General features: G+C 51.8%; 1 protein-coding gene across 1 annotated transcript in view; it reads right to left on the bottom strand.

The window, feature by feature from the left end:
• Window positions 1-7353: 7353 nt before the first annotated feature.
• The window catches only part of DDX49 (DEAD-box helicase 49), a 6886-nt gene continuing 1113 nt past the window's right edge, over window positions 7354-13126 (bottom strand). Inside the window, exons 2-12 of the mRNA XM_019472195.1 lie at window positions 12969-13102; window positions 12598-12719; window positions 12300-12487; window positions 12015-12155; window positions 11382-11457; window positions 11182-11258; window positions 10587-10684; window positions 10146-10220; window positions 9446-9534; window positions 8953-9024; window positions 7354-8657 (exon numbers count right to left, since the gene is read on the bottom strand). Of these exons, the coding sequence (XP_019327740.1) occupies window positions 8481-8657; window positions 8953-9024; window positions 9446-9534; window positions 10146-10220; window positions 10587-10684; window positions 11182-11258; window positions 11382-11457; window positions 12015-12155; window positions 12300-12487; window positions 12598-12719; window positions 12969-13102 (1249 nt within the window). The 3' untranslated portion in view covers window positions 7354-8480. The remainder of the gene's footprint in view (window positions 8658-8952; window positions 9025-9445; window positions 9535-10145; window positions 10221-10586; window positions 10685-11181; window positions 11259-11381; window positions 11458-12014; window positions 12156-12299; window positions 12488-12597; window positions 12720-12968; window positions 13103-13126) is intronic.

The raw sequence follows: 13126 nt of genomic DNA, 5'->3' as shown, positions 1-13126 counted from the left end.
CATCCCAGCAGGACTCCCTCTGAGTGGGGGAGAGGCAGGCGCAAGCTGCAGCGTGGTGCTCAGCTGAGACAGCAGCTCCAGCTTCATGGAGCGCTGTGCTGCCTGCCCCTCTCTCCAGGACCTGCTCTGACCTGGATCAGGCAGCAGTATAGGATGAGACCCAGCTCTTACGCTATTTAAGGCTCTCCTCATCCCTTACGCATTTTACATCCTCAAAGTACAACCTAGCATCACTGGAGAACTGCACCAGACCTACAGCAAAGACAACTGACTCATTGACGGTCTAGGTTGAGTGCAAGAAGGTCTACAAGTCATGCAACAAGTCACAAATATAAGGAATCTGCAGTTAATCTTCCACTTCCATCCTGCAGGAAGCTCTCCTTGTTTCGCACAGTGTTTAACCTCTTCATGTCAGGCTAAGAGTCAGCCAGGGCTAGACTCTGTTTAAAAAAAATGCCATGAAAAAACCACAATGCTATGAAAAGCACAATAGGCTGCTGCTTATCCTCATATCCCACATGAAGCCAAAGTCCAGGCGCAACTGCACACAAGGTGCAGTCCCAGCCCCCCAGGTCTCCCATCATTATGGTGTGTAAAATCAGCGTTGAGAGTGCTGCTGACCTCAAACTGTGGATGGGGTATCTGGGTACCAAGGAGAAGGGGCTGCTATGCACTGGGGGTCATGCAGGGATCCTGAAATAGTGCCTCCTCCTGAGACTCGGCAGCCCAATGTATGATATCCTGAGGAGGTGTAACCTCCTGGAAGTGTTGTTTCTGTCTAGTGGGGGAAGTATTACACCCAGTCATATTGTTAAGTGCAAATTCTTCCACTCGGCTCTTGTGAAATCAACACTTCTGCAGTAGGAACAAACATAGCTAATTCACTAAACTTTCTGAACAGCCTGTTCATTGCAAACAAACGGTGCTGTCCACCTCTGGAAACTTTGCTGTTGGAGCTGCCCTGTCCCTGGCAGGATGCTGGACGCTGTTTCCCTGCACACGGCGGACCTTGAGGCCGGCGGTACTTTTCGTGCGTTTGCTGTGCATCGCTCTGTCAGCTCGTCACAGTCCTGGCCGTGCTCCTTTGCTCTTCCATTGTCAGGAACCAGGAACAGAGGCCATTTTCCTTTGCAACTAGCACCCGTAGGGAAGAGCGTAATTCTTTTCCTTGCCAGAATAATCTGAATAGTGGCTTTTTGATGAGATCTGTCCTGTGCTCAGCATTTGTGAAAAGTCTTTTATTGAGGCATTGCAGGGCAGTGTGATGGATGGTTCTGGGAGGCACTTTCCGTTGCAGTCTTCCCCTCTTCTAAACTAATGAAAACCCATTCATCACCAGCTATTTCCACAAATGCCCTAAATCTGTGTTTAGCAATGAGACAACCCTACTGTAGACGGCATAGCAGCAAAGCACTAATTCCATCTGCCCCACTCCAGTGAGCATTTAAAAAGGACTTCAGTTGTTTTTCAGAACAGCAGCGCTCTAACGTGTCCCCACCATGCACTTTCCAACCCTCACCCCTTCCCTGTTTATGCTTCTCTTGCTTCAAAAGGAGAAAATCTTGTGTTACAAAAGCCAGCAATGAATGACAAGTCTGCAGTTTTATGTTTGCTTCTGTCTCACAATAACAATTACTGTCAGCACTAAATAACAGTGGCTTCCTTGCTGGAGGAGAAATGCTACTGATTGCAGGTACCTTGAGACACCTAATTATTTTGGCAAATGAGGATCTTAATTATTCATAGAAAACCTAGACAGAACATTAATAAAGGGAACGTGGGGAAAATGGTTCATGTATGAGATCAGGATGAACAAATAAAAAATCTGGCAACCTTCCCCTCTTTGCACAACGTTCTGATGAACAGCAGCAAGGTCTGATTCTCTGCTCTGAATCCAGACCCGTGACAAGGTCCTTCTGACCAGCTCAGCAAGAGGAAATGAAGCTTTGCTATTGCAGGACGTGCCAATAATAGAGCCTCAGAAAAAGGATGTGTCTAGTGCAAACTCCCTCCGACAGATGCCAATACAGGCCTTCCAGGCTGAACAGGAGTGCAAATCCAGTCCAGACCTAGAGCTGACCTGGCAGTCAGAGTGGCAGACCACCACAAGCTCTGCCGCTGGCTCGCTCCGCAAACTCCCTCGCCTCTCCGGGCTTTGATTTCTCCTCCTCCGTAAAGTAGATAATTACCCTCCCTGAAGGACTGTTGGACTTAAATTACTAGCATCTACAAGGTGCCTGGAGAGCCAAGAGAAGGAGAGGTTAGCGCAGGCCAGACTGGTTAATACCGTAAGTCTGTCGAGTGATTTCAAACAAGAGGTAAAAATCTTTCTCTTCCCAAAAAGCTGCTGCAGAGACCCCTGGTAATGCGTGTTGTGTTGTTAGGCAGCCTCACATCAAAGTTACTTAACAGATTGTCTTTGATATGTATATTTTTGTGAGAACACGCTGATGGAGGGAAAGCAACTAGGCACTTTGTTTTAAATCTCCGAAGGATCAAACTTGGGGGAATTTGTAATTAAATAGCACCATTAATGAAAAATAGGTGACCTAATCTTTTTGAGCTTCTGCATCTGGGCTGCAGAGATCAGCTGCTCTGTTACTCAGAGGATAGGTTATTTTTAGTTCAGAAATGGTCTGTTTACACTTGACAGCACAGGCAAGCATACTCTGAGAGTGTAACACCCCCCCACATGCACACACTGGAAGACAATTTCCGTGTGCACCAGAGAAGGCAATTAAATGTGTGTTTTGGAAAATGTCCATGAACACATAATAAAGCCCCCAAAATCCAGTGAGGTTCACAGTCCCCTTTCCCAGAGTAGTTTATAATTATCATCGTTATTAGATTGTGGTGTGTAAAGGCAGTTTCTGCTCTGAGGGAAAAGAACATGAGCTACAGCACTAATCATCTCTGCACAAGGTCCTACCTCCTCCGTCAGCTTCCCTCCACCCTACCAAAAAAGCAGCAGCTGGAATAACGCTGGAAATGAGACACCTGGGCTAAAAGCAAGCAACGCTCCAGACACGAGACATGGCAGCTCCAGCAACAGGTAATCTAAAGGAGCAGCACTTGCACACTCCAGTCAGCTCACAGCTGAAGCAACGCTTGCATCCACTCAGCTCCCGGGGCTCTGCTGAGCGCAAGCCTGCGAAGTGAGAATCAAAGGTACCAAATTCCATTTCCTCAGATGCCGCTGTCAGCTGCAGCTGTAGGAAGTTGCCACGTGGAAAGGGGTGGGCGGCTGGTATCCCCTCTGTCCCCATGGCATGCGGGGAAGGGCTCTGCAGTCTGCAGCACCAGCTATTCCAGGGCGTATGTCCGCTTTGTAGTTCACCGGGACTTGCATGGGCTGCCACAAATGTGAATTGTCACCCCTTTCTCACGTAGCCCATCCTGCAGTCCGCACGTGTGACACTGTGTGCTCCGGAGAGAACAGGGCGGCCTCTGCCTCGGTACTAGCGCCTCACCCTGTTGCTAGCTTATTTTTCCTAAGGGCTGGTAGAACAACAAGCAAGAGAGGATGCTGCATATAGTCTCTGCCTTCTGTTTCCACTGGTGCTGGGCTAACAGGGTTTCAAATCCCAGCAGGCAACAGACAGAAAACGTTTCACTCTAGCCTTACTGGCTGGAGATACTAATGTCCAGACCTTGTTATGGGTAGATGAAAACAGTGTCTGAGCCTAGAGATTGGTGGCATGAATGCCACCTCTCCTGTGGTCTCAACCTGGGAGCAGCACAGCTTGTGATGTTTGGGCTTGGGAACTGAAGAATGATACTGGCAAGTACTGAGCAGAGACGAAGGGATGGGGATGAGGCACTGCAACAGGCTATGCTGTGCTCACAGGTTCTCTTCGCAAGGCCAGAGCAGAGCCTTCTGCTCCTTGACAACTGCTTTCCCTCCCAGAGGTGACAGGAATCCAAAGCAAGTCATGCAGGGATGCGTTCCCAGGAGACTGCTGCTGCAGGGAGTGAGAGACGGGTATGAATTAAACACAGCCAGCAGGGAGGTTTTCTTGGCACAGAAGAAAAAAAAAAATCCAGGTATTCCTTCCCTCTGTCCCATTTTTGGAGTCCTGATGCTGGCAGGGAGGAACTAGGGGAGTTAGAGTGTCAAGCATGCCATACCCACAGTGAAGACACATGTCCGGGCAGCTACAGTCAAGCCCTGAATGAGGGTGTGCCACGGACAAGGAGTTTAATCAGCAAAAACTGGCAGGGAAGAGCTTTAAGGTGCAGCAGGGAAGGTGAAGGTTCAACCAAGAAACTGCAAGGAGTTGGGAGGAGAGCCCTGGAACGGAGAAGCAGCCGTAACTACAATGGAGCATTGCAGGGTTCAGGATCAGTCCCACCCTGCAAGTCAAGGGAAAATCCCGAGGCTTGGGGCACTGACCCAGGAGGATCCTGCCAGCAGCAGCACCCAGTTGCGGCCTGACTGCTGCATGGGCAAGGCTTGGGGGCAGTCAGCCCTGTCCCCCCACCGTCTCCCTGCTTTCTCAAGCCAAATCTTTAATATCCAGCTGCCCAGCCAAGAAGCCCTGTGCTGTATTTCCCTCTGAACAAGGACTAGAGCCAGCAGCGAGGGTGTCCAGGGCACACCGACTGCCATCTACCAGCTAACCTGGTGGCGGGGCCCCCCCAGGGCTGCACGCAAGCTGCCCCAGGAGGAGGGCTTGGAGGGGAAAAGGCCATTCCTGGTAGAAAAGCTTGTTAAGCAGCTTTTTAAGGCTTTCAAAACAGCTGAGTTTGTGTTTGCAAAGAGCATCCAAAGGTAAAGCAGCAGCTGACGCAGTGCAGGCTGGACCAGTAAGATTTTGGAGAGCATGAAGAACCCACATGGAGGTACAGCCGTGTTAAATGCACACAGAGAGGGGTGCGTGTGCACCGAGCACAGCCCCAGCGAGGGGAGAGCTGAAAATGGCTGCGCCTGCAGCCAGCAGCAGCAAAGCTGGAACATGAGCTCCAAGGCAGCACTGCTGTCTCAGCAGAGAGAAATCAAAAGCCCGGCCCAAAGATTACTCCAGACTATTTCATTGCAGCTGCCTTTTCTTCACTGTAGAGCTCCAGAGCTTTCCTGCCTGATACAGCATCCCTATACGAAGGAGGTGCCAGCCCCTGAAGGCGACTGCCGTGTTACCAAACCTGTCCCCGCTTCCACATTTCCTTGTTCAGCAGAAGCGCCAGTGTGGAGGATTTATCAAATACCATATATCTCACCCGGGAGGATCCCAGCCTCGCCCTTCTCCCTGCAAAACTTCTGGGAAGCGCTCCTCAGAGATGTTTGTTCCTCCGTAAGAGGGGCAGAGATGGGGGGAAATGCTCCAGGAAGAGACAAATATTTCCTTCACCACACACAAAGCAGCCAGCTGTGGCTCGTGCCTACAGACCCATCAGCGTAAAGGCCAGACAGAATTGCCCCGCAAGGTGGGAGGCAGAGGAGCACGTGCTTTCCGAGCCCCTCAGAGCAGCAGGGCCGGGCGATGGTTTCACACCCAAAGGAGACAGGAGGATGAGGAGGGCTGGCACGGGTGCAGGACCGTCCCCTCGTGCGCACCCCGGCGCAGCCCCCATGCCAGCGTGGTGTTCAGCAGCCGCCCACGATCCAGGTGAGAGAAGAGGCAGCAATCTGAGATGCTGAATTGAGAAGAGTTTCCATGGCAACCCAGCCAAGGGCCGGGCGATGGTTTCACACCCAAAGGAGACAGGAGGATGAGGAGGGCTGGCACGGGTGCAGGACCGTCCCCTCGTGCGCACCCCGGCGCAGCCCCCATGCCAGCGTGGTGTTCAGCAGCCGCCCACGATCCAGGTGAGAGAAGAGGCAGCAATCTGAGATGCTGAATTGAGAAGAGTTTCCATGGCAACCCAGCCAGGGAAACCCCCCCCCCACGGGGGGACGCCCCCCCCCCCCCCGAGCTGGGGAGCTTGGGCTGAAGGAGGGGAGAGAGCGGAGCGTGTGGAAGCGAGAGGCGATGGGCGTGCTCGGGCGCAGCGGGGCATAAAAAGGCAGCCGTGCTCGGGCCAATTCTTGCACGGCACAGACAGGGAAACGCGTGAGCGCCTGCTTGGGGGACTGGCAGGCAGAGCCACACACGGAGGAGGGTGGTTTTACAGCCAAGACGGAATCTCGGCTGTGATGAGAAGGAAGTCCTTATATTCCTAGGGGTTCCCAAAGGTTTATGACAGTGCTTAGAAACCCCAGAATGGAATATCCTACTTGAGGGGCAGTACTGATAGCACATACAGAAACGTCACCCAGTGTCCTTTGGCCCTGGGCAAGATGCAAATTCCTAATCTGGGAATTTAAGGCATCTTTCTGCATCCCAACTAGCACAGCAACCTCTTTTTCTACTCGGCCACTCCCAAAACTGATTATCTGAAGCAAAAACATCTAGTCAGCACTACAGAGAGCTCTTATTTCCAGCACGTGTCTTACCCTCACAGAGAAGACTGCTCAAGGAAGACAAGGGATGTATTAAAAGGAATTTTGAATAAAGCTTCAAGGCAAGAGCCTTGATCAAACCCCACATGTCACATTGTGCTGGAAGGAGACGAACTGAGAAGCCCCCACCAGGCTGAAGTAAAGAGACTTTAGACAGCAGGTTAAGAAGTGTCTGCGAGAAGGGAGGGGATCAACTGACACTCAAAGGCAGTATCGGCACCCTCCCCAGGAAGGCAGGAGCAGCCTGTCCCAGAGAGGATGTCTTTTTAATCTACAGCAAACAGGCTTGCTCGACAAATTAGCATGCACGAGGCTGTAGGAGCATTTAGTATTCAGAAAGCATCAGTCTGATAGAAACCTATTTGCTGCTGCAGCAACTGCCAGCGGTGACAGCGAGCTGTGCTACGAGGCAGGCTACTGAGTGATTTTCCCTTCCTGGAGGGCACCCAAGAGGACAAAGCGAGGAGGAACATGTTCAGGCATCTCCGAAACCCCGGGATGGTACCACACCCATCTCGCCTGCCACCAGGCAGCAGATGGACCCGCACCTCCCAAGCCCCTGTCAGCGCTGCACTCCTGCATGGCCTGAAGGCACCAGGAGGCCCGGCTGTGCATGGCTGGAGGAGTTTCCCCAAGGGGAACTTCCTCTGCAAGACCCCACCGTGCACAGGCCACGCTCGAGTCGGGCAAAGGCACCGCAGAGACCGCGTGCTCCCAGGAAAGGAGCTGGGCTGAGGTTGAGTGAAGGTACCGAGGGATAAAACACCCACAAGAAGCTCAGTCCTTATCCAGCTCACCTCTTGAAATAAAACCGGTTTTATCTCCAAGCTGTTTCCCCAGACAAGTACTGCTCCCCGCCCCTAAGATCCCACAACTCCCCCATGTGTTGGAGAAGGTCAAATATCCAGTCACTTGTTGCAATAAATATTTATTTGGGCACTGACCATAGAAACTATTTTTGTAAGCCAGAGGGCAGAAACAACAGATCTTCAGTCTCAAGTCATAGAAAGCTCTGAACATTAAAGAAGGCACCGAGGATCAAACCTGACATCAGAACAGAGCTGGCCAAACTCTGGCCTGAGCTACTCTGGGATTTTAAGTTCTGTCTCCACAGAAACACAACTGTTTCTTAGGAGAGCTCAGCCCCCTCCAGCCTAACCAACCTCCTGTTCCAAACATACGTGATGCAAATCTACACAGGGAGGCCCAGAAACCCACAGAGCAGACTCAAATATAAACCGCTCTGGTTAGTCTCGGGTGGTACAAGAAACAAGGCAATCCTACTCCTGGGGTGGTTCTTCTGTGCCAGAAACGGTCTTTGAACTGACTGATCATCTGGGAAAAGAGAGTCCCCAGCAGCCCCGGTCTCCAAACCGCGACTCTGCTATCCCTGTGGGTAGCAGCCCAGGGCTGGAGCCTGAGCCAAGGCAGACAGTCGCAGGCAAGAGTATCACTTAGATGTATAAAGCAGAATTATCCCAAGACGACCCCAGGACCAGCCACACAATACAGCCTCCCCACGTGTTCCAGGAATTTTCCTCTCAGAAAACTCTGGGCTATGGCACAGATAGGGGCTGAGCTCATTTTGTCACAGTATTTTTAGACTCTGGCTCAGGGGAGAATCTGTTGATATAAGCAAGTGTGAGTGGCAAGCACCAGCCCTTGAAAGGGAAAGAGCAATGACTGAATGAAGGGGGAAGAGAGAGAGAGAGGGGGGATCTTTATTTCCCTTCACGTCACCAAGAATTCAGGTCTGGCTTCTCCTTTGCTGGAGGAAGGAAACGTGCTCTTGAAAGACATTCTTCCAGGAGACGGATCTGGCCTGCCAGGAATGGCCCAAGCCAGCAGCATTGTGCAGGAAGGAAAAATAACGGAGACGGTTTATCAAAGCGTCCCTTCTCCCCTCACCCACCTTCCCCGTACTCTCCCAACACCGATTTCAGGTCAGAAGGGTCCACATTAAAACGCGTTAGATCCCAGTATTCCCAAAGCAGCAGCAACATCAGGGCAGTCCGAGTCAAGCAAGTCAGGCCAAAGGATGTTAATTCTCTTCCGTAGCATGCAGTTTGTTCCGCCGCTCCATCTTCTTCTGCAGTTTCCTCTTCAGCTGCAGTTGCTTTTTCTTCTGCAGTGTCTGCTGGATCTTCTCGCGGCATTGCTTGTTTTTCTTCTTGATCTTGGCTAGCTCTGCCTTCCTTTTTGCCTCCAGATCTGGATCCTGCAATGGCAAACGCCAGGACACTAGTGACATGCCTAGGGACAGCGCCAGCCCCTTTGCCTTTCCTAGATGCCCGTGCTGCTTTCTAGCCCGTGACTGAGCAGGCTGCAAACGTCAGACACTACGCCAGTGCACTTTTTAATATCAGCCACCCTTCAGGATAAAACTTCACCACCCTGAAGGGGAGCAAGGCAGACATACCACAGCAGTGAGGGAGGAACTGTCATTCCTTTTCCACATCGATAGCGTTACGCTAGCTACTGATCAAAGTAGTTCATATAGCAGCAGCTCTCACCTTCCCTTCAAGGATCATTTGTTTCCGCTTATTTATTTCTTTCTTCTCATCAAAATCCATTCCCTCCAGTTCCTGGCAAAGCAAAAACACAGCAGGGCAATCAAGTAACCAAGCACCGAGTCTGACACGGAGAAAAGCAGTGCAGCTCTAAAGGGTCAGCAGAACCTCACCACTGCTGCACGCATTTCTGCACACATTTGGTAGCCTGCAGACCTTCCCCCCAAAGTACCAGCCTCAACACTCAGCAGCATAAAAACGCTGCAAAAATGTGCAATAATAGAGCAAACCTAGGGAAGAGAACTAAAACATCCCTCCAACACACACATCCAAGTGCTTCCACTAGAAAAAGGAACAAAAATTCTTATTTATGTGCTCAGGCGGAAAGCTGCGTATCCAGAGCCGCACGTTAGACTGCAACGAATCTCCTGGTTACACCCAGCTGCCCAAGATCTCCAGTCCTCTGAACGAAGGGGCTTCGTGTTGGCACACTTACTATTTCGCATTCCCTCCTGGTGACGTTCACTTGGGTGAGGATGTCAAGCACAAACCGCTCCTCCACAGAGAACTCCTGCAGCTTCAGTTCTAAATCGGGGCGAGACATTTACAGACCACGGTTGGTTACAAAATCCAGGGGCAGGTGCTCAACCAGTAAAAAACCCAATATAGTTCCACTGATTATCAGTGGAATTGCTGTCATATGCTGTGATCACTCTGACTTCTTCAGCCTACAACAAAGGATTAAATCCTCCCCTCTGCCTGCAGTTCCCCATAGCACAAGATGTTGCATTTATTAGGTCTACTTCCTAAAAAAATACGAAGTCTGAACCTATGCAAAGCAACCTGGTTTTGTCCAACTCGGCATACGCGGTAGCAAGGAAATAAGGAAGCAGCTGGCTGCTTTAATAAAAAGGTTACAGAGAGAGTTCAACACGCTCTATTCTCCTCCACTAGAAATAGCAGGAGGACAAACACGTTCGTGCCTGGCACACTCAAGAGCTGAGTCAAAGCCGATGGAGATTCAAGGGCTCCCGCCCTTTTCCCAAGCCTTAGCCACACAGGGAAGAGAAAGCATTTTTATGCTGATGTTCTGGATCATTCATTCTGCACTGATGAAATCAGGACCGCAAGTGCCACAAGCACAAAGGAACATGTATGATCCCACATTTGAGCAGCATTAATGGTGCTCTACTTACTGATTTCCTCCTCAATAGCGTGTACGAGATGGATGTCGTACTGCGTCACCAGCGTAATAGCTATTCCTTTCCGACCTGGATGATGAAAACACAGTGATAAACGAATCTTGACGAGCAGAGGGAGAGGAAGCCTAACCCACGCCAAATTCCATCCATCCCCATGAGTCAGCCGAGCACATTATGGCGACGGGGTGCTCAGAGGGGTCTGTCTTTGCTCTGAAAATTCAGTTAACTATTGGTGCAGATCAGACACAAGTCAGGGTGAGCCATCGCTGCAATCTTAAGGCAGGATGCCGAGCCAGGGATCTGAGTAGATCTGGCGCTGACTGAAAAGACCACACGGCAGCTGCCGTGAAGCCTCCTCGCACCCATTCAGGGCTCAGCCCCAGCACTGGGATCCCAGTTTTAACCAGCAAACGGCACGCGGTTTTCCCTGCTCACCCGCACGGGCTGTCCGGCCAACCCGGTGAATGTAGATTTTTGGCAGGCTGGGAGTGTTGTGATTGATGACAACTTGTACTGTAGGAATGTCCAAACCTCTGGAATGCAGGGAAAGAGAACAGCAGTTGAGAAACACTGTTTTAATATACGCAGTTTAAGTTCCTGTCCTCTGCTTTCTCCGAGAGCCCCATATTCTCATGAATATAGTCTTTATTGGCTTGGGCTGATTCTAGGACAAACTCTCTCCTCGTGCAACTCTCCAATAGTCACAAAATGCAACGTCGCCTTGTAACCTGCCGCTCCCTCCCGGGCACAGAGAACACACGAAGCCTCATAGAAATCATTCTCCTGCTACAACACACACACCCCCCTGCTGCAGCAAAACAAGCCAGGATCAGAGCTACATCACCCCCGAGTGGGCTCCAAAACACAGCTCAGAGATGTTCTACCACAGAAGAGAACAACCCTGTCCTACCCAAGTGGGGGGAATTTAAAGCTCTCCTCTTGCTAAACCCAGCCTAATCTCCACGGTGGTTCTGGTGCTTAAAAAGCAGGCTTAAGACCTTTGGCAACAGAGCCCGTGTTTTTCCCTTACCTGGCAGCAACATCAGTGGCAATGAGAATCTTAAAGATGCTGGACTTGAACTTTGCTAAAGCTGCAAATCGCTGCCGCTGTAAAGAGAAAAGTCTGTATGAGGGATGTTGCGATCCACAGGAGCTGCAGGACTCGGACAGACGTCTGGCTCGGGGATGCAGCTGGAAGCATCCGTCTCCCAGATCTGTCCCATCGCTCACCTGTTTCATCATGGAATGCAGAGCTAGAGAAGGAAAGTTGTATTTCCGAAGCATCATGTTCAAGACCTGGCAGTCCCTTGAAGGAGAAAAGAAAAATCGGAACGTAACGGGGAAATGTAAAGCCGATGGATCAGGACAGAGCTGGGGTTCCTCGAGAAGCCCTCGCTCTACAGTTACCACAGCGCGGTTCGTTACTGAAGCGCTCTGACAGAAGTAGGGAGCAGGACACCCGCTCACCCCAGAGAGCGTGACTGGATTCCCACTCGCGCTCAGGGGAACGTCACCAGCTCCACGGCTCAATCCCGGTCAGCTGAACCACCCGAAGGAAGGGAACAGCCCAGGGGAGCAGACAGCGCCATTTTCCCCATCCCTTTTCCAGTATCCATCAGCAGGAGGAAAGGAAGATGCAGGGAGGTAAAGCAGCTTGACCTTCTGGCGTGCTACATTTCTGGGTGGCCCTTCAGCCCCAGCCTGCTCGAAGGACAAGGCGTTTCTCTACCGAATCTCAGAATAGACTAAGGAAGCAAATACCATCCCGGCCTAACGCCCAGTACAGCGCGAATTTGGAACCTGAACTAGAAAAGTAAAGGCACGGCTACACGAAGAGCAATCACGAGGAACGACGCCACTCACTTGCAGGTTTTAGTAAAGACAATAATAGACCAGTCTTCGTGCTCGTCCTGGAAGGTCTGGATCAAATGGACAAGGTACGCGTCCTTGACTGCTTCGGGTACAAGCAAGTAGCGCTGGTCCAATTCATCCACTGTCCGCACCCTGTCGGGAGGGGAAGGCAGAGCACCAAGAAGCACCGGGTTTGGCAAGCGAAGGTGGAACACAAGGCAGGTGAAAGACGGGAGACAAGATAACGGCGAGGGAACGGGCTTCTTCATCCGCTCAGTAGAGTGGATGAAGACTTACTCGGACACAGCCTCCCAGAAGAACGGTCTGTTCGCGGCCAGGCTCTTCAGCTCCTTCAGCGTATCGGTTAGCGTGGCGCTGAAGAGCAACGTTTGTCTGCGCGCTGGAACAGCCTCCAGAATCACCTCCAGGTCCGCGGTGAAGTCAGCACAGCCCTGCTCCAGCAGCCGGTCAGCTTCATCCAAAACCTAGGCACAGCCGAAAAGAAACGAGGTCGTCTGCACGCACACCTGTAAAGCTAAAAAATCTTCAAAGCATAAAAAAAAACCACCCCACCCCACTTGGAAAACTGCCTTACCAAGAACTTTAGCTTTTTAAGGCTGAAAGTGTTGGAACTGCGGAGGTGATCTGCCAGCCTGCCGGGCGTAGCGATGACAACGTGGGGCTTGCGGGAGAGCTCCAGTGCCTGCGCCACCATGTCTGCAACAACAACCACGGAGCCCAGTTACGGCCAACTGAACGCGGACCCTAAAATCGTTCGGTCTGTAAGGCTGGGAAACGTCGCTCTCCTTGTTTCCACCGGCCTCCGCTGCCTTGGGCGACGGGTAACGGCTCCTCGGCACGAAGAAAACACGCCGTGTGGAAAGAAAGCCTTCCCCGGGCGCTCCGCTTGTCCCAACCCAACCCTACCGGGGCCGGAGGGGAAGGGCGGGAGGCTGTGGCACTCACCCAGGCCGCCCACCACCACGCAGTCCTTCAGGCCGAGGGGCTTCCCCAGGACGCGGAACTGCTCGGCGATCTGGTACGCCAGCTCCCTGCCGGGGAGAAGAGAGCTGAAGCGGGACCGACCGCCGCGGCGGGGACTTCCCGGACGGGCGGGGGGGCCC

Source organism: Aptenodytes forsteri, unplaced genomic scaffold (assembly GCF_000699145.1).
Source record: "Aptenodytes forsteri isolate BGI_AS27 unplaced genomic scaffold, ASM69914v1 Scaffold147, whole genome shotgun sequence".
NCBI lineage: Eukaryota > Metazoa > Chordata > Aves > Sphenisciformes > Spheniscidae > Aptenodytes > Aptenodytes forsteri.
The sequence above is the reverse complement of the archived record's forward strand: the minus strand, read 5'-3'. Positions and strand labels throughout refer to the sequence as shown.